We start from the raw sequence: 20,969 nt of genomic DNA, 5'->3' as shown, positions 1-20,969 counted from the left end.
CATTTTATTACATCATTAGCAGCATTGAGTTATAAAACATGGCTTTTTTTTCTTCCATATTGGCAAAACGCACACAAAAAAATACCAATTTTATTTCTAGAGGAAAAAAAGGACTGCCAATAACCGGAAAAGCCTGTTTACATGTGACCAGCTGTGATTGGGACACAGCTAATCAGATAGTAAATGGCCGCTGTGATCGGCCCCTTACCGCAATCCAAAGAGCGTGCACAATGTGTGGTTCTGGAAGGATGTCCATCGATGCCCTCCTAGAACTGGGAGAGCTGGTGAGGAGTGCATAAAAAAAAATAAAAAAAAAATTGGACAATTATGAAATTGGTGGCATCAACATGTCTGAAAAAAGTTGGGACAAGGCCATGTTTAGCATGGCATAGCATCCCCACTTAACATGCTGTACGTCTGGAAACAGACGACCAGTTACTGGAGTTTGGGGAGAGGAGAGTAGTTCCATTCTTGATATAGGATTAACTGCTCAACAGTTCTGGGTCTTATTTGTCGTTTCAAGATGGGCCAAATATTTTCAATTGGTGAAAGGTCTGGGACTACAGGCAGGCCAGTCAAGTACCTGGACTTTATAACAGCATTGCTTCATAGTAGCAGATTGAGTATGCGGTTTAGCATTGTCCTGCCCAAATATGCGAGGCCTTCCCCGAAAAAGTTGTCGTCTGGATGGAAACCTGTTCTGCTCAGAAAGCTGGATTTGTGGTATTTTTCCAGATGTTCAAGCTGCCCATTTCACACTCACTGATGCACGCATACCATCAGAGATGAAGGCTTTTAAAATGAGCACTGATAAGCAAGAATGTCCCTCTCCTCTTTAGTCTGGAGGATGCGGTGGCCATAGTTGCCCAAGAGAATGGTCCACATATCCCTATAAGTAGAAAATGTATGGGCAATACTACCCCAATACTCTAGTCTGCAGGACTGAATAGACATGTGTATACTCTGATAGGGGTAGACATTCATAAAAGGACGCATGCCAGACACAATATACATTAGAATATGTAGTTAGTTCTGGGTACTAAGCATAGCAACTACTGTATATAGGGAAAGATCTTCACAACCTGCAAATTTATATGTTTTGGCAAATTTCGATTCGTCTGATCACAGAAATTTCTACTTTGCAACATATTAAATAAATTTTGGCCCAGAGAAGACCGTAAAGTTTCTGGATCATGTTCAGATACGGCGGCTTGAACTTACATTTTTGGACGGCATGACACACTACATTTACAGTAATTTTTGGAAGCATTTCTAAGGCCATGGTGTGATGTCCATGGCAGACGCATGCACGTTTTTAACAGCTTGCCGACCACCACACGAACTTAGACGTCAATAGAATGGCATGGCAGGGCAAATGAGCGTATATATACGTCCCCTTTAATTTTCCGCCAGTGGCACACTCGCGACCCTATCGCGAGCTTCTTGACCGTGCCAGCGGACTCTGTCCGCCGGTGTCCAGTGATCGGGTCACAGAGCTAAAGAACGGGGAGAAGTCAGTGTAAACAAAACATCTCCCCATTCTTCCTAGTGATATGTCACTGGTAGTCTGTTCCCTCTCATCGGGAACAGCGATCAGTGATGTGTCAATCGTACCCACGCCCCCTAACAGCACTCCTTAGGACACACTTAACCCCTTCAGTGCCAGTGTGATTTTTACAGTAAATCATTGCATTTTTATAGCGCTGATCGATGAAAAAAATGACAATGGTCCCAAAATAGTGGGTACTATTGCATTTTAGTCTTGTTATATGATCACAGAGATATGTACTGTAGACTTTGAGACATGTAGCTGTCAAATTTCAAAATTACCTTTTTTTTTTTTTAAATGGTACATTATGTCAGTTTTAACGTTTGCTACATTTTCTATTGTGAATAAAATATGAGTTTATTAAAATTTGCCAATCTTTGCATTGTGTTTTTTTTTTTTTTTACATAGATTTTACAGGGTCCCAACTTTTTGAAACTTGGGCTTGTATCTGGAACATGTGGATCTTGAGCCCAGGAGGTTGTTTGCATATGACCTCTAACACTGCTCCACTGTTTAAAGTGGATGTAAACCCACTGTCAAATTTACATCATTAGCACATTTCAAATGTATAATGCTATACATGCTGAATGTATGTACCCTTATATTCAAAAAGTGCCCCCCTCACCTGCCTGGAGCCCCGCAATATTGCAGAATTTGTGGGCATGTTATTTTCCGGCACTCGGTGGGCGGAGTCGTGACATCAGAGGACTCCTCCGCCCACCACTACACTCCCAAGGCCAGCCAGCGTTGCGAGGACAAGCCTCCCGCCTGTTGAGACTGGCGTGCATGTGCAGGAGTGACAAAGCGTATTCTGTGAAGAAGCAGAGCACGCTCACGGCCCCAGTCCCTTCTGCACACATTTGTATGTCCAGGGACAGTCTGGGGATGATCGGTGCAACATGCATGGTTTTCATCAGCCGCTGCTTCTTCTCTCCCTCCCGTGGCTTTCACCTGAAAAGCCATGTATGGGTGTTCACAGCTGTCCCTGCTGCACCGATCATCCCCGACTGTCCTCCGTGTGCCTGCTCCAGCACCCCCCTCATCCGCCCGCTGTGTCTTCCCCCTCCGCAGGGGGGGAATCTGTCAGGATGGAGAGCGGAGAAAGGGGCCAATTACCGGCCCCGTTCTTTTCTAAATGGGACACAGAGCGTTCGTTACTGATCACTCTGACAACTGAGCAGAGTAACCTGTGTGCTACTCTGCTTCAGTTTATGAATGGAAAGGAAACGCTGTCTTCTCCATCTTCTGTGCAGAGAAAAGGACTGGGGAATGAATGTCCTCTGTCCCTTTCTCTGTCTCAAATGGGAGACGTCAGGAGTCTCTGTTTAGACCCCTGACATGTTACCAACGCCCCCCGACAGGGCTGATAAAAAAAAAAAAAAAGGAATAATAAAAAAATAAAAAAATCCAAAATTGTAAATATATATAAAAATAATTAAATAATTTAATTGTAAAAATTAACAAAAAAAAATCCACTGGTCCCAAAAAACCTTTTGAAAAAAAAAAAAAAAATTTAATTGGAAAATAAAAAATTATCTGACACTGTCCACTATCCTGCATGTATTACCCACCACTGTACCCTCCACATTCCTGTGATTCGCACCGCATTGCTGTTCAGATCACATGCGATGTCTGTGCGATGCGATTTCAGTCATACAAACTGTATGGCTGAAATCGCATCACATTCGGACCAAACACGGACAGAACCCTTTTTGGTCCGCACCAAAATCGCATGGGTATTCACACCTATGCGATCGGATTCATGTCCAAACTGTCAGTTCGCAGTGCGATATGCAAGATGAAATGGGGGCGTCATTACCATTGTATGACACTCCTCAGCCGTTCGCATATGGCAGTGTGAACTGTCGTGTGAGTCAGGTGCAATGTGGGAACCTGCAGTGGATTTGCAGGGTTACCGAATCGCACCAGTGTGAACCGAGCCTTGGTGGGAGCCGTCAGGTGACATTTGTAGGCTGTATGCTTTGAGGCTGGGTTCACACTGGTGAACCCTGCGAGTTCACACATCGCACCAGACAAGCACGGCAGTTTACACTGCCATATGCGAACTGCTGGGGAGTGTCCAACAATGGTAATGACACCCCCATTTTAGCTTGCATATCGCACTGCGAACTGACAGGACAAGAATCGCATAGGTGTGAACACCCATGCGATTCTGGTGCGGACCAAAAAAAGGGTGCTGTGCGCGTTTGGTCCCAATGTAATGCGAAATCACACTGCACAGACATTGCAAGTGATCTGCGGTGCGAATCACTTGCGAGCTCGCACAGTGTACTTATGTGAACCTAAACTCATTCAGCCTTACTGGGTGCAAGTATAAAAAGTGAGAAATCCACACCTCCCCCACAACACATCCTGGTAATATAAAGAAATGTCTCATCTGTTATCAGGTGACCTCACACACACTGCAATATAACAATAAGATCACGCAAGTTTCCACTCTGCCCAGCTCTGACTGACTAAATACATCTCCCCTAATCACTTGTCCATGTATATTCTGATGGCTGTTCACTGCAGCATACATTTCCTAGTCACACTAAACTGTGGATATGTGATCCACAGGTATGTGACCCCATATGATGACAAACATCTATTCAAAATACAGGAAAGGCTGCCAATCCTGGGAGAGCTGGAGGGGAGGGGGATGTAAATTCTGAACTTTTTACACAGGATGTGCATGTCTCCAGGCTGGTGCAGGAGATATGTAAATAATCCTGATGCCCAACCCCAGAACTGGAGCCAACACCTTAGTAAACACCCTGGGGACCTTGTATAATTCAAAAGGCAGCTCCACTGGGAACAACAATCTGCTGGTGAGGCCGAAATCTTTCAGGAACTTTTGGAAAAGCTCTGCACCATCAGGGGTGTAGCAAACAGTGTTTTTATTACCCATTTTTCCTTTATAAAAAGGGATCAGGACTGAGGCTCGATTCACACTAATGCGTTTTTTGGTGCATTTTGCAGAAAAGCAGGGGAATTTTTTTAACATGGGTTCCTATGGAACATGTTAACATCAATGCTTTTTTGTGCCTCTGTTTTTGGAAAGGGTCGGGGACTTTTTTTTCCCGCAAAAAGCAGCGTTTTGCGTGTAATAGTGCAACGTTCTTTTTTACCTGGTTTTTAAATGAAAAAAAAAAATTTAAAACGCAAATCGCAGGAAAATCGATGTAAAACCTCAAGTCAAAAAAAAAGCAGCAAGCACCGCAAAAAGTACTGCAAAAACGCTCGAAAGCAACATGCATAGGTGCGAATCGAGCCCGAGACGACCGAATTCCACCGAATTCCCAACCAATCTGAAGAATGCCATTATAGCAGAGTGCACTATAAGAACATTAGGATCACCAAACTATGCAGAAGGGGGGGAGGGAGTAGATTTTTCCCTTGCAGTGGGTGCACCCCCCTCAAACTTTCCCTTAGAATTAAGAGTTTATAGGATTATTCGAAACATTTATACAGCACCAACATAATACAAAATAAACATAAAGTACAGTTAAAATACAATAGGTTAGGAGGGCCCTGCTCGAGAGCTTACAGTCTAAGGAGGTAGGATAGGCTTCCCTGAAGAGATGAGCTTACAGGGATCATAAATAGAACAGAGTGATATAGACAGATTGGGAATAGGGAGTTCCAGAGGAAGGGATATGCTCTGAGGAAGTACTGAGGAAGTATTTCAGGGTGATGCAAGTGAGCTAAAGGAAAAGACAGTTTGGGTGATATTTTGAAACAAGACTTATGTAGTTTGGAGCAGATTTGGTGAATGGCTTTGCATGTTGTTGGCATAGTAGACGAGTCTGGCAGCAGCATTCAGAATAGGCTAAAGGGGGATAGCCTGTGTAAAAGTAAGCCAATGAAGTGGGAATTGCAATAGGCAGGATAAGAGAGAAAACAAGGGAATGAATGAGCAGGTTGGCGAGATCATCATTTGAGAAAAGACATACTAAAACCCTCAACCAGAGCTGTCCCCGGAGTGTATGGAGAGTCTTGCACTTACAGAAGTATTACCAGTCGGCCCAATTGGCCACCCCACTAAAGACCATGTTACAACTGAAGTACACCCCTTTGGATTTCCTTCGGAGTGGCAGACTGTACCCCTGTACCAAATAATAATCTGCTATGGATACTTTCAAATGACATGGCCTCCCTGTGAAACCCAGTGACATTGCATGCTCTGTCCACCCGAGATGACTTCAAAATGACTGACATGCATCGCCTCCTTACCACTCATGGGCCCAAGTAATCTCACATCTTACCAGCGGATCACAAATAGCCCAGAGATGAACGCTTTAGTCATTTACAAGTTAAACACTTCACCCAATCTATGATCCCAGTACCTTGACAAAGGAAAGACACTGGTTAGGGAATAACCCCCAATTTAATGGCAATGCTGAAAGGAGCTGCACTCCCTGGGTCTGGGCCTGGTGCAGAAGTGGAAAGCAGATCTCAGCATTACATTGGAGCCACGGCAGCAAGTCTGGGACACCACTAAACCATGTTCTCATGGGGCGTGGCCCGACAGGCAATGGAGTGAGACGTGCGGAGACAGAGCTCCTCTTGCAATAGATCCTGACAAATAGATTGCACGCATATTTTGGGTCTTCAGACCGCGCTGATACCGGCTGGAAGGTCCGGGGAGCAGAGGGAGAATGTCGCCGCCGAAGAAACCATCCTCAGCGGTCGACAAGCTGGCAAAATTCCGGCATGAAGGAGGCGAGGACCAGGCCAAAGATGGCGCCGGCGAGGAACGTGGGGAGGACCGCCAGGCCGCAGACACGGCGAAGGTGCTGGAAGCGATCGCAGCGCTACAGGGCACCTTAACAACAAAGATTGACAAGGTCAAAATAGATATATCTCTAATGAGACAGGACCTAGCCACAGTGAGAGACAGGGTCACAGAAGCAGAGACCCGGATAGGAGCAGCAGAGGACATCCTGCATCCCTTACAGCAGGAAACGGAGGAACTAAAGCGCCAAATGTACCAGCTCCATGCACACCAGGACGAAATGGAGAACAGACTCCGCCGCTGTAATCTGCGATTCATTGGTTTACCAGAGAGAGCAGAGGGCAGAGAACCAGCCGACTACCTAGAAAACCTCCTCATCACAACTTATGGAAGAGAAGCGTTTTCAGTGATGTTTGCGGTGGAAAGGGCGCATAGGATACCAGCTAAGCCCCCACCTGAAGGAGCACCCCCCGCACGTTTATCGCAAAGTTTCTGAACTTCAGGGACAGAGACACCATTATGCGATTATCCAGAGAGAAGGGGAATATTAAGCTGGGGAATGGCCACGTGGCGGTCTTCCCGGACTTTTCCAGTGAAGTTCAGAAGAAAAGGGCGCAATTTCAGGAAGTGAAACGCAGACTCCGGGTGCTGCACATCAGGTACTCCATGCTGTTTCCTGCCCGTCTGAGAGTGGAGGAAGATGGAAAAGCACAGTTTTTTGACACACCTGCTGCGGCCGTAGCATGGATGGATCGGAAGGGAAGGCAGGAATGGTCCTGTAAATGAGCGATCGTGAGTACTCTTGAGATGGGGAGGAGGGGGAGGAATGGACACATACTGCCACAGGGGGGGCCCCACAGTCATGGATAATTGCGGGACAAGACAGTGTAACCGTGCAGACACCCCTGGGGCACGAGACACCTCGCCTGCTTTCCAGCTCTCCCTCTCCCCTATGATTTATTTCTACCATGCAGTATCTGTACAGTCGGATTGATCTGATGGTGGCCCCCCACTTTGCCTCCCCCCCGGGCCCGGGGGGGAAGACCGAGTCCCCCTTATTTCTACACCTTTAGACACAGGCTTGGATAGGGACAAGAGCCGCAAGCCGGATGCCCAGACGCATATAATGGCCGTCGGAAAGAGACTGAGACAATGTGAAGCCTGATGCACCGAATCCTCTAGTGCAAGAGGAGCCCAGGCCTAATGTTTGCCTGGGATCACTGATCTCACACGTGTTAGATCCACACCTGGATCAGTGGACAATCGTCCCCATGGAAAAGTATGAAGTAACATCCTTACACACAGAAGCAAGTAATGTGCCTCCAGCTGGAGTTCAAAGCTGGATGTTTTTTGGGACAGTTTGGTTTATGTTGTTCGGGGATCACATGCCTGCACCAGGTTTGGGGGGTGCTGGGCTGGGAGGGGGGAAGGTTGCCTACGGGCGGAGCCACCGTTGTGGCCCACAAAGGGTTAAGTTGGGTTCTATGTATTGTGGAGATGTGCAAGGTGGGAAGCAGGGGTACTGGAGGAGGATGGATATGCTTGGGAGTCAAAGGCAGATGCAATTGGTCAGTGAAATGTGGGGTAGACCGAGACGGTTTAGAAATGTATATGAGATGCAGACATGACAACAATTAAATTTCTAACTTGGAACGTCAGAGGGGTGAGAGACAAAATTAAAAGAACGGCTGTTCTCGCATATCTGAAAGCACAAAAAGCTAACGTAATAGCCCTAACCGAGACGCATGTTACAGGCCATCTGCAGGCGGCATTGAAGCGTCCATGGATTGGCTGGGCATACCACAGCACACATACCAGTTTCTCCAGAGGTGTGTCATTGCTGGTGACTAAGGCCACCCCATTTGAGCTTGTAACACTGCAGTCTGATCAGCAGGGGAGGTATCTGTTTCTGAATGTATTAATTGGGGGAATCCCTATGGTGTTGATAATATGCTATATCCCCCCTCCGTACAGCTCTGAGGTCGTAATAGAAGGCTTGGAATTTATGGCCAGACACCAGAATATCCCGGCTGTGTGGATGGGGGATTTTAATATGACCATGGATCCATACATGGATCGCCCTAAGGGTGTAGAGGGGAGAGTGGGAGTTGTTAGACAGACCAGACTAAGTAGACTTTTTCAGGAATTCGCGTTAGTAGACGTTTGGAGGCAGAGAAACCCGGAAGTTCGGGCGTATACATGCCACTCGGCGAGCTACGCAACCATGTCCCGTATAGACTATGTTCTTATGTCAAAACCCTTGATGCCGAGAGTGACAGGGGCAGGCTTTGCTCCTCGTGCCCTCTCGGACCACTCCCCGTGCTGGGTACAGATGTCCCTGATGGGGGTGGCACCCGAGAGGATATGGAGACTAAATCCCTACTGGCTGACAGCCCTGACAGACCAAGATAGTGTGAACAGGGAACTGACATTCTATTTTATGGAGGGGCGAGATGCTACCTGGATAAATGAGCATTGGGATGCATTTAAAATACATGCACGTAGGATCTTAGACAACAGGATTAATAGGCTCAAAGCTTCCTCGAAGGAGGTGGTATCCATGTCAGAGAAAGCGTTGCAGGATCTGGAGGGGACCTATAATGCGCAGCCATCTCTAGAAAATCTCACTAAGGTCAAGCTACAATCCAGGGTGGTATCACAACTACTTATAGAAAAGGCTAAACAGCGGGTATTTTTCAACAAGACCAGGATATACGAACATGGAGAAAAAGCAGGGAAGATGCTGGCATATCTGGCGCACATGGAGGACAGGCCTCCGGTGGTGGTGTCCTTGATGGAGCCGGACGGCTCAGTAATCACAGACCCCCCGAAGGTGGCAGATAGATTCAAAGATTTTTATGGGGCTCTATATAAATCGCAATGTCAGAACACGCCAGCGGAAATTAGAAACTATTTACATAGATTGCAGTTCCCCAAACTTAACTCAGAACAAGCTAAATTACTAGAAGCCCCGGTTACAACGCACGATATAGATAATGCAGTATCGCAACTGGCCAAATCTAAGGCGCCGGGACTAGATGGCCTACCATTAGAGTTTTATGCCACATACTCAGAGGTCCTAATCCCTAAACTGAAGGAATTGTTTCATTCCATATTTGAACTAGAGAAGCTCCCTTCTTCCATGCAGGAGGCCCAGATCATAGTGCTACCGAAACCAGGCAAGGATCTACAATACCCAGAGTCATACAGGCCTATATCCCTGTTGCCAGTGGATATAAAGATCCTGGCCAAGGTACTGGCTAATAGACTAAATGAGGTTATTCTTTCCCTAGTGCACCCGGATCAGACCGGGTTCATGCCGGGGAAGAATACAGCAATGAACATACGTAGACTATTTATGAATATCCAAGCTCAACACGATAACACGGGGACGAGAGTAGTAGTGGCGCTAGACACGGCCAAGGCCTTCGACTCAGTCGAGTGGCCATACCTGTGGGAATGCCTAAGGTGCTTTGGATTCGGACCAAATTTTATAAAATGGGTGCGACTTCTGTACCAGACCCCCAGGGCTAGGGTATACGTTAACGGCTGGCTCTCGGATCGTATATCCCTGGAGAGGGGTACGAGACAGGGCTGCCCCCTCTCTCCGCTGTTGTATGCCCTTGCTGCAGAACCCCTAGCTATCGCCATACGGATGAGCCCGGAGGTCATTGGACTTAGAAAAGGTGACACATGGGAAAAGATAGGACTATATGCCGATGATACGGTCCTCTATTTAGCAGACCAGGGCCCATCACTAACAGCGGCCTTGAACATCATAGAGGAAATAGGAAGATTCTCCGGGCTCAAAATAAATTGGGATAAATCCAAGATCCTCCCACTAGATCAGTTCCCCCCGTCAAAGACCCAATCGGAAATGCCACTACAAAGGGTAGCAGAGGTTAAATATTTGGGAGTTATGGTCACCAAAAATCTACAGGAGTATGTGTCCCTTAACATAGACCCTCTATTTGAAATTATAAAATCCAGAACACAGGCATGGGCGAGACTACCTCTGGGGGTCATGGGAAGAATCAATTTAATCAAGATGATCCTACTACCCAAAATTTTGTATATGATATGGCACGCTCCCCTATATATCCCACTGAAGATATTCAAACAGATGGAGGCCATACTAAACTCCTTTGTATGGGGATCTGGCAGACACAAACTGGCATGGCATGTACTTAAAAATCCAACGACAGAGGGGGGTTGCTCTCTACCAGATATCCAGGACTACTATGTAGCAGCCCAACTCTCTCACCTCTATCATTATAACACAGTTGAGTCGGGGAGATACAGATCGCTGGTCTGCAACAAGCCGGGAGGGGTGTTTCACACCCCCTGCCAGGCGATATTCAGAAGAGGACAGGGAGGCTGTAGGACAGCGCAGTTTGGAGCCGGTATGTTAATACACCTTCAAAAGATATGGGACATAGCACTTAAAAAGCAACACAGGTCACATATGCACTCGCACACGCCGCTGTGGCTAAACGGAGGCATGACCGAATTGACATCAGTACCAGACCCACAGATCTGGGCAGCATATGGGGTTCTATATCTCTCCCAGATACTAACAGAAAATGGGGTCAAGCCCTTTTCGGTGGTAAGAAGGGAGTTCTCCCTTCCACAACAGTTTCTCTTCAGATACCTGCAACTCAGGCACGCAATTAGCAAACAAATAGCATCGACAGCGGTGGACTTGAGTGTCTCACCGGTGCTGGGCATCATATTTGGAGCCGACCCGACCAAACTCATTTCCAACTTATACTATGCTATCAGGCAAAGTAAAGTAAACGGAATAACCCAGGCAGCAAGAATACAGTGGGTGCAGGACGTAGGCCCCATCGAGTCAGAGGAATGGGGGGAAATTCTGGAGGGAGTGAAGACCGCATCTCCTAAGCTCTCAGACAGACTGACGCAACTGTATATAATACACCGAGCATACCTGACGCCAATGAGAATGACAAAATTCCAACCCACGAGAAGCCCACTATGCCCCATGTGTCTATTGATGGAGGGCACCTTCTACCATTTAATATGGCAGTGCTCTGACATGCAGGCATACTGGCTTCAAGTGACGCAATTCCTGCATGACAATATGGGATCACCAGTGGGAATGGACCCAAAACTGTGCCTACTAGGCTTAATACCAGACGCTGAGATTGACAAATACCAGTCCATATTTATACAGGAATCACTGTTTGTCGCAAGAAAAGTGGTAGCCAAGACATGGTTGCGAGCAACGGCGCCATCCTTACGGGATTGGAAGAAGGAAATAAATGCTGTATTACCCTACAGGAAAATGATATATAAACATAGGGGCCGTCCACAAAAATTCTCTAGTGTATGGGACAGGTGGTTAGAGGATGGGGAAACGTGCACAGTATAACCCAGGAGTAGTACAGGGAAGGAAGTGGGTGAAGAAGAAAATGTATGACCACTGCATATTGGGAAATACGAAAAGGGATCCCTCATGTAAGATATGGCAATGGCGATTGTAATAAAGATAGGTATACATACCTGGAACATATTGTCAAGGCGGAAGGCCTTGAGTTCAGAATATATATGTTGTAAGTCAGGAGGAAATGTAACTCCTGTATTGTATGACCTGTACACCTTGAACACATCTCAATAAACTTGTTTTTTGAAGTTAAAAAAAAAAACCATGTTCTCATGAATGTGCTTGCTCTTGAAACTACAAAACTGTTGTACCATTGGTACTTAGTCTGGACTCTCGTTGCACGTTATACCCCAGGACATGGCGGGGGACCCGCTTTCGTGGCTGCCCAGAACCAGGTACTTGTGCTACCTTTTAGAGCAAATAACCCAATGCTCCCTGGGGGGGGGGGTGCTATTCAAATTTGAAACCAGACAGGCTTTCCAAATGCTAATTTAGGACGACAACTCCTTTTTATAGACAAAAAAAAAACAAAAAAACATATGGCTAAAGCCTGGCTGTCCGACTCCCTTGCTCTTGTGGGAGTAAAAGTGAAAATCCATTGGATGCTTACTAAACGTATTGGATACAATGCGTAAAACATCCACAAAATGCAAGACCCTTGGATTTCGCACTTCATGCCATCCAATTTCAAGCACCGTTTGTTGGACATTTGAACAACAAATCCGTTGATTTGCCACAGACATAAGGTCATAGTGACTCCGATGCTGCTGCCTCCCCCACAGCTTCAGTCCTCTCCCTGCTACTACAGTTCTACCTCTAAACTCCTGTTCATATTTTGCAGGAGCCCCGAGATAATTTCTCTCCTCCTAGCATATTGTAATCTTAGACACTTGGCAGAAAATGTTTACTGTTGCCGGGAGTGCCTTTTTTCCCCCCCATTATTTACCTTGTATTAACTGCCCTCAAATCAAAAACTATTCAAGAAAAACAAACATTTAGGCTTGGTTCACACTATTGCAGGTGTCTGGGGGTGCAGGAATGGCAGTGATACCTGCAACAGCAGTCAAAATGCACTGCTGTTTAAAAGCACACCAATGGCTTCCACTGCCATCAATCTATCCAATGAGGACCGAGACAGCGGCTGGAGCTGCCGTGCTCGTCCCCGCAATGATCGGGTTTAGGTAAGAAAAAAGGGGGAGCTGCAGCACTGTTTTTCACCATCATGCACAGAATGCATGAAGGTGAAAAACACCAAGGGTTTACAACCCCTTAAGCTAATCTGTAAAAGTGGGCGCAAAAATACGTGGAGAGTGTGGTGGCAAGAGTGGAGCGTGACTCACTTTATGCACGATGGGGATTACAGCTGGTCAAGTGGATGACCAGCAGTTTATGGACATTTTACAATCCAGTTGAGAATATCTGGTTTATGGACCATCTTATGGCACATTATCACTGGGAGGTGGAGGTGTAGCGATTAAACGTTTTTTTTTTTTTTTTTTTTCAGTGGTAGAGCGCTGCCTGAGGTTTGCGCTATGGTTATGGTTATTTCCAAAATGGCGCACAATTTCTTTTCTGCGGGAAACACATGCACGGCAGACCATTCAAATAAATAGGCTGCCCTGTCCGCATTAATGCAACCCACAATAGTATGACTCGGGCCTTATAAAGAAGTAGTCTACAAGAGTTTGATAGCGTTTTGATGATAAAAGGGCAGGTCAGAGTCCAGGATCACACTTAGCACACTGTCATGAGGGAAGGGACTGATCGTTGCATTATTGAAGCTGATAAAAAATTAGGACAGAGGCTGCAGGAGAATTGAGGGCTGAATACCAAGAGCTCAGATTTAGTTTTGGAAGAGGTGAGATATCTATACTGATATGCCAGTTAGGAATGCAAGAGGTGACTGAAGGGGTAAGGTGAAGAGTATAGATACAGAATTGGGTGTCGTCAGCATAGAACTGATATTGGAAGCTGTGGGAAGTTATCCAGCGAGCAAGGGAGGAGATTTATACATAGAATACAGAGAACAGATAGGAGGAGAAGAGCTGTAGGCAACATTAAACACTTCTAGAAGTAGGAGAACCAGGAAAGGGCAGAGTGTCTTAGAGGTCAAGAGTAACGTTGTTTTGGGGGGGGGGGGGGGGGGGGGTCCAACTATATCAAAAGGAAGAAGAAAGTGAAGACGGTTTTGGATGCATGGGTATTAAATATTTTATTGTTTTACGGTTACATTCAAATTAAATTTAAGATATTCTTTCCCCCTCCCATTTTTTATCCCTCTGACATTCATAAGAGACAATAACAACATTTCTGCACATACCTAATATTCAACTATCATTTTATTACTAGCAATCTAAAAAAAAGTTTACATAACAGATCAGCAGCAACTAGGCAAGAGAACTCAATGTTTTGTAAGTGCCAAGGCTACACAGGAAACAAATCTCTAGGTACTGAGATTTTGCTTCTTGGTAGTAACTTTTAGCAGAAAACTAAAGTCTATGCCATCATCAAATTTATTGTCCAAATAAAAGATTTCAGGATTTTTTCCAGGAAATGGTTGTCAGTTAATGCTTTGATTTCATAATGTAATAAAGGACACTTCAAACTATTTACCAACTCCAATATTACGAATAGACATGATCTAAATGTATACATACACATTTCATATAGACATTGCAAAATGAAGAAGTGTTTTTTTTTTTATGAAGTATGGAAAATGTGGACACTTAGACAAAGACCATGTAGAAGATCATGTTCCTTTAATGGCCATTTCAATATACATATCTAGCATAACAACTTATGGTTGGATGTGAATTACCATTGTAAAGCAAAATCAAATCATTATCTTCTTGAATAGTGTTCATAACTGCATAATGAAAATGTGCAAAGCCTTGTAGTGAAATACATTAGACAAACCCTCCTCTAACATGCACAGGGAATACATACATTGGAATTATTTCAAATAACAAAAAAATATTTTTCACTACACAATTTTCATCAGCAAAAAGGTAACAGATCTTTAATATCAAAGACTGTGCATTTTCCCAACTTTACAAACATTTACACCACAACAGAATTAAAATTAGAAAGTTTAAAAAAAAAAAAAAAATCACAATAGACTTTGTACAGATTTCCTGCAAGTTCCCGGATTGCTCAGAGTATGGCATGCCCACAGGAATGAATGGGGCTGCGGCTTATATGTACAGTACAAAAGGTACAACACACAGTGGACTTTAAAGACTTCTTTTATTGGCCCAAAAATCAAACTTTTCAATTTAACTTTTTTTTTCACATTTAGTTGAAACTGCACAGCAACCTTTTGTAGGATCTGAAATGTATTTTAACCACTTGAGACCCAGAGGACGTCCTCGGCTTTGTGCGGTGATATCTGAATGATGCCTGCAGCTGCAGGCATCATTCAGATATCGCTGTCTTCAGCCAGCGATTCTGTGCACCAGAAGAACGATCAAAGCGGCGTTTCCGCCACTCGATCGTTCTTCTAGGCAGCGGGAGGGGACGTCCCGTCCCCCCTCCCGCCGCCATCCGGTGCTTCTCCGGGCTCTCCCGTGCCATCGGGGGCCCGGAGAGCGAACCGGCCGGCGCTCGTTGGTGAACCATAGAGATGACTGGTGACCAGACGGTCACAGTCATCTCTGACTGTCGGAGGACCGGGCGCGACGTTATGACGTCACGCCCGGTACCCGAAAGTAAACAAAGCCGCTATCGCGGCTGTCAGCATGTAATCGGTGATTTTTTTTCACCGATTTCATGCTTGTAAGCCTGGAGGAGAGATGTGGGGTCTTATTGACCCCACATCTCTCCATAAAGAGGACCTGTCACAGTGACTCTTATTACAAGGGATGTTTACATTCCTTGTAATAGGAATAAAAGTGATCAAAAAAAAAAATTTGTAAAAATAAAAAAATTAAGTAAAAAAAAAAAAAAAATGTTTAAAAACGCCCCTGTCCCGGTCGCTCGCGTGCAGAAGCGAACGCGCATGCAAGTCCCACCCACATATGTAAACACCGTTCAAACCCCACATGTGAGGTATCATCGCGTGTGTTAGAGCGTTTGCAACAATTCTAGCACTAGATCTCCTCTAACTCAAAAATAGTAACCTGTAAAAAAAAAATTGAAGCGTCGCCTATGGAGATTTTTAAGTACCGAAGTTTGGCGCCATTTCATGAGTGTGCGCAATTTTAAAGCGTGACATGTTAGGTGTCTATTTACTCGGCGTAACATCGTCTTTCACATTATAAAAAAAATTGGGCTAACTTTACTGTTTTGTTATTTTTTAACTCATGAAACTGTTTTTTTCCCCTAAAAAAAGGTGTTTGAAAAATTATTGCGCAAATACCGTGCAAGAAAAAAAAAGTTGCAATGACTGCCATTTTATTCCCTAGGGTGTCTGCTAAAAAAAATATATATATAATGTTTGGGGGTTCTGATTAATTTTCTAGCAAAAAAATAGATTTTTACATAAAGGAGAAAAGTGCCAAAATAGGCCCGGTAACGAAGTGGTTAAAAATGAAAATTCTAGCCACCATGTTTAGCAGCGCTTTACCGTCGTTTTTGTGGGAGGTAATCGCTCGATAGCGGGGCCATTTTAACCCCCACTAGCGGCCGAAAAGGGGTTAAAACCACCCGCAAATTTACCAGAGGTTCGGCTGTGCTTCCCATTCATTTCAATGGGCAGAAGCAGTGGAGGGGCGGTGTACAAGCCACTTCCTTAGGCCCCATGCACACGATAGAATCCATCCGCTGAAAAATCCCAGCGAATGGGTTTCAGCGGATAGATCCTATGGTGTGTACACTCCAGCGGATCTGTTTCCGCGGATATATCTCCCCTGGGATGGATTCCAGCAGATCGAATATTCGCTGACATGCTTAACAAATCCATCTGCTGGAATCCATCCCAACGGATGGATCCGCTGGTCTGTATAGACTCACCGGATCCATCCGTCCGAAGGGATCCCCCGCATGCGTCGTAATGATTCGACGCATGCGTGGAATTCCTTATATGACAGCGTCGCGCACGTCGCCGCGTCATAATCGCGGCGACGGCGCGACACGTCCTCGCCAGAGGATTTTGGCGCGGATTTCAATGCGATGGTGAGTACACTCCATCGCAGAGAAATCTGCTGAAATCCTCGAGAGGATTTATCCGCGGAAACGTTCCGCTGGAACGTGTTCGCGGATAAATCCTCTCGTGTGTATGGGGCCTTAGATGCTGCTTGCAGGAGTTTTTGAAACATCCTGCCAGTGCATCGCCTCAGTGTGAAAGACGGCAGGGGAGCCGTTTTTCAGGTGCTATTTTTAGCATAAAAGTGCCTGAAAATGCCTCAGTGTGAAAGGGGTCTTAGAGATTTTAACTCTGCAACAGTAAGAAGAGAAGTTGGGGAAAGGGAGGCAGTTGTCACCAAGACAGAAAACAAGACCCAAAACAATAATCCAACAAGTCCTAACCCTAAGGCCCCTTTCACATTGAAGCGGGAGCCACGGTGGCGGTATATCGCTGCTAAAAATAGCGGCGCTATATGGCCGGGATTGCCGCGGGATTCGGCCGCTAGCGGTGCGGTATTAACCACCGCTAGCGGCCAATAAAGGGTTAATACCGCTCGCAATGCGCCTCTGCAGGTTTCCCATTGTTTTAAATGGGAAGGAGTGGTGAAGGAGCGGTATACATGCCGCTCCTCTCACCGCTCCAAAGATGCTGCTGACAGGAGATTTTTTGCTCTCCCGCCAGCGCATCGCCTCAGTGTGAAAGCCCTCCGGCTTTCACATTGAGTAGGCAGTGGAGTTTTTCAGGCGGTATAGCAGCGCTATTTTTTGCGCTGTACCGCCTGAAAAACTCCTCAGTGTGAAAGGGGTCTAAATCTTAGTAATGGGCTCACAGACCAAAGTAAGAAGCAGACAGTTCAAATGCAAAAAAAAATAAAATATTGTCTGGAATTAGGCCTTGATACAGAGGTCTTCTATAGTGATGATGATGATCAAAGAACAGAATTTATCATGGCTTATTCACAGGATTTATATCTTTGCAATTTTCTTTAAGTCCTTTGAGAGATATTTTTTTAGAAACCCTTCCACACTTGTTTTGCATATTTAGAGTAATAGAAAAGTCACTGCACACAAGCCTACAAATAAGAATTAAGACACAATTTCGACAGTATTCCAAATCAAAAAAAAAAAATTAAAAATACCACAATGAAGACCATGCCCAAGTTAACATGGCAAAAATAAAAAATACAATTTTGCGAAGTGGAGCACTACTTAAAGATGTATTTGGTGGTGCTTCAGCCAAGCCCAAATAGCTAAACAGATCCTTAAAGTGTTACTAAACCCAGGAGCCTGAATTCACTATATCGGGTCTCCTACAGTAAACAAAACATGGAAATGTAATTATTTTAGTAAATATAAACTGCTAAATACCTTTTCTCATCAGCAATACATAGCAGTCTTGTGACTTCTATCAGTTCCTGGTAAAGCTTGTGGGAGGGGTTTTCACACTGAACTAAGCTGTCCAATCAGGACCCTGGACCCCTGACCCCATCTGTACAGTGCTGATTGGCCCTGTGCTGATCACATGCACTCTCCCAAGGGGGAAAAAAACTCTCGCAATATACATCAAACTGAGCATGCGCAGTCTGACTCCAAAGGCTCTGTATTATCCAGACATGTTCTGGAGTCGGTGGAAGAGGAGGATCTGTGCATATAGGATCAAACAGCCTTTTAAACAATGCAGAGGATTAACCCCTTAAGTTCCACGGTGAGTATAGCACTTCAGATACAGACTGATTTTACTGTTGTGGGTTTACTACCACTTTAAAATTAGTAAACTTTTTTTTGAATGGGACTGCTACTATATTTTAAAACATGACACTAACAGACTCCTGGGATGCATTGGAACATAAAAAGGTAAATTCGTTCCAAAAACAGACTGATTTTAAAAAGAAATGTATTCATTAAATGCAGTCATTTCTATTCAGTCCCACTAATAAGATGGTCACTGTGCAACCCCTCCCAGAACACCCAAAATTAATTTAGTGCATTTCTCATAATAATGCCATGGATAAATTAGATCCATCTAGAACACTTAGACTAGACTCTCTTGCCTCTATAAAATTCTGTTCTTTAGTGGCTTGTGCTGGTACCCACAGGTAGGTTGATGGCCATTTTATCCATTCCTCTAGTCTCTATTTTGTCTCTTTCTCTTCGACCATCTTCCTTGCATCCACAACCAGCTGGTATATTCATAATATTGTCTTCATTTTGACTTTAAACTGCCTTTCAGTCATATCATAGCAGTTTCAAAGGTGTACTTTTTTATAAAACCTGGTGCTAAGAACATGGATACAACACTACTAGCAGGTTTTTAGCAAAATCTGACCCCTGAACTTCAAAAGGTGAAGCGTTTCTACTGTAGTGTTCTCATGCCATTGGCTGTTAAAGTCTGCGTTGAATGCCCTAATCTGCAGTCCTAAACTAGCAAAACAAAAAATATTGTAAAAAAATAAATTGGTTCACAACGTAGCTCAAAATATTGTCAAAAGCAACAACAAAAAATTTGCAAAATATGTCATAAAATTTGGAAACCATTTTGAAGGTGGTAAAAAGACAAAAAGCTTTGTAGTAATTAGTAGATAAAACTCAGTTACTTACAGTGTCCATGTAAGCTGCCTTAAAACCTTCCTGCCGACGAAGATCCTCCTGCTCACGCTGTCGAATAATTTCTTCCTCACGTCGTCTCTGCTCCTCTTCGTGCCTGAAGGTTTATATTAGATAAGACTTTTGTCTAAACACAGAAAAAATCTAGTTTACATTTTCCAATTACTGAATAGATTACCTCATATGAAACTGTTTCCGCTTCTGAAGCTCCTGATTTCTCAGCTCTTCCAGCCGCCTAAGCTCTTCTTGGCGCCGCATAAGATCTAAAGGAGAGAAAAAAAAATTAAAATAAATATTGTACCAAAGAAAACTTCATTCCCTGTTAAAAAAAATTAAAAAGTTAAAAAAAATTGATGCATTTTGCAATACAGTAAAACCTTGGTTTGAGAGCGTTTTGCAAGACAAGCAAAATGTTATAAATTTTGACTTGATACAAGCGATGTCTTGATATAAAAGAGTAGAATCATGTCCCAACTGAGTATAAAATAGAAGAGAGGGGGGCCTCACATGGTTGATGATTAAATCAGGCACAGGACACACAAGCTCTCCACATAGACCATTCTCCTCACTGCCATTGATGTTGTCCCTTCCACGAGCAGTTCAAGCCTCACTTTCAGATCGCTCTTCCCGGTCATGATTGTAGACGGATATCGGTGAGAGACGGCGGTGAGGAAGGCCTACGTGGATCTCTTTATCCCGCATGCCTGCATACTTGGATGTGCCTCTTTTAACCACTTAACGCCTGCCGCACGACAATTTACGTCCGCAAAATGGCACGGACAGGCAGATGGGCGTATATATACGTCCTTGCCTTTGCGAGGGTCGGGGGTCCGATCGGACCCCCCCCCCCCCCCCCCCCCCGCGGCGGGCGGTTTCCCTTCGGGGAGCGATCCAGGACGACGGCGCGGCTATTCGTTCATAGCCGCTCTGTCGCGATCGCTCCCCGGAGCTGAAGAACTGGGAGAGCCGTATGTAAACACGGTCTCCCCGTGCTTCACTGTGGCGGCGCATCGATCGTGTCATCCCTTTTATAGGGTAGACACAATCGATGACATCAGACCTACAGCCACACCCCCCTACTGTTGTAAACACACACTAGGTGAACACCAACTCCTACAGCGCCACCTGTGGTTAACTCCCAAACTGCAACTGTCATTTTCACAATAAAGAATGCAATTTAAATTTTTTTTTTACATTTTTTTTTTTGAAAATGACAATGGTCCCAAAAATGTGTCAAAATTGTCCGAAGTGTCCGCCATAATGTCGCAGTCATGAAAAAAATCCACCAAAAGAAAGCTCTATTTGTGGGGAAAAAAGGACGCCAATTTTGTTTGGGAGCCACGCCGCACGACCGCGCAATTGTATGTTAAATTGTCTGTTAAAGCGACGCAGTGCCGAATCGCAAAACCTGGCCTGGGCATTTAGCTGCCTAAAGGTCCGGGGCTTAAGTGGTTAATCATGAACCATGCGAGTTGCTAAATGTTGTACCTTCATTAAATATAACCATATTGCTGCACTTAGGAGGCGCCCCTTTCCTTTTATACTCTGTAGCTCCTGCTGGATTTTGCTTCCAATCCCCTTGTGCAGGCTTCCAATTGTGGAAGACATTT

General features: G+C 44.9%; 1 protein-coding gene across 9 annotated transcripts in view; it reads right to left on the bottom strand.

Annotated features, from left to right (window-relative positions):
• The window catches only part of PSPC1 (paraspeckle component 1), a 172,200-nt gene that overhangs the window by 115,957 nt on the left and 35,274 nt on the right, over positions 1–20,969 (bottom strand). For all 9 annotated transcript variants that reach the window (XM_040340549.1, XM_040340548.1, XM_040340544.1 and 6 more), the window contains exons 5-6: positions 19,538–19,622; positions 19,354–19,456 (exon numbers count right to left, since the gene is read on the bottom strand). In XM_040340549.1, the coding sequence (XP_040196483.1) occupies positions 19,354–19,456; positions 19,538–19,622 (188 nt within the window). The remainder of the gene's footprint in view (positions 1–19,353; positions 19,457–19,537; positions 19,623–20,969) is intronic.

The sequence above is a fragment of the Rana temporaria genome, chromosome 2 (genome assembly GCF_905171775.1).
Source record: "Rana temporaria chromosome 2, aRanTem1.1, whole genome shotgun sequence".
NCBI lineage: Eukaryota > Metazoa > Chordata > Amphibia > Anura > Ranidae > Rana > Rana temporaria.
This window is presented reverse-complemented; position numbering and strand designations above follow the sequence as displayed.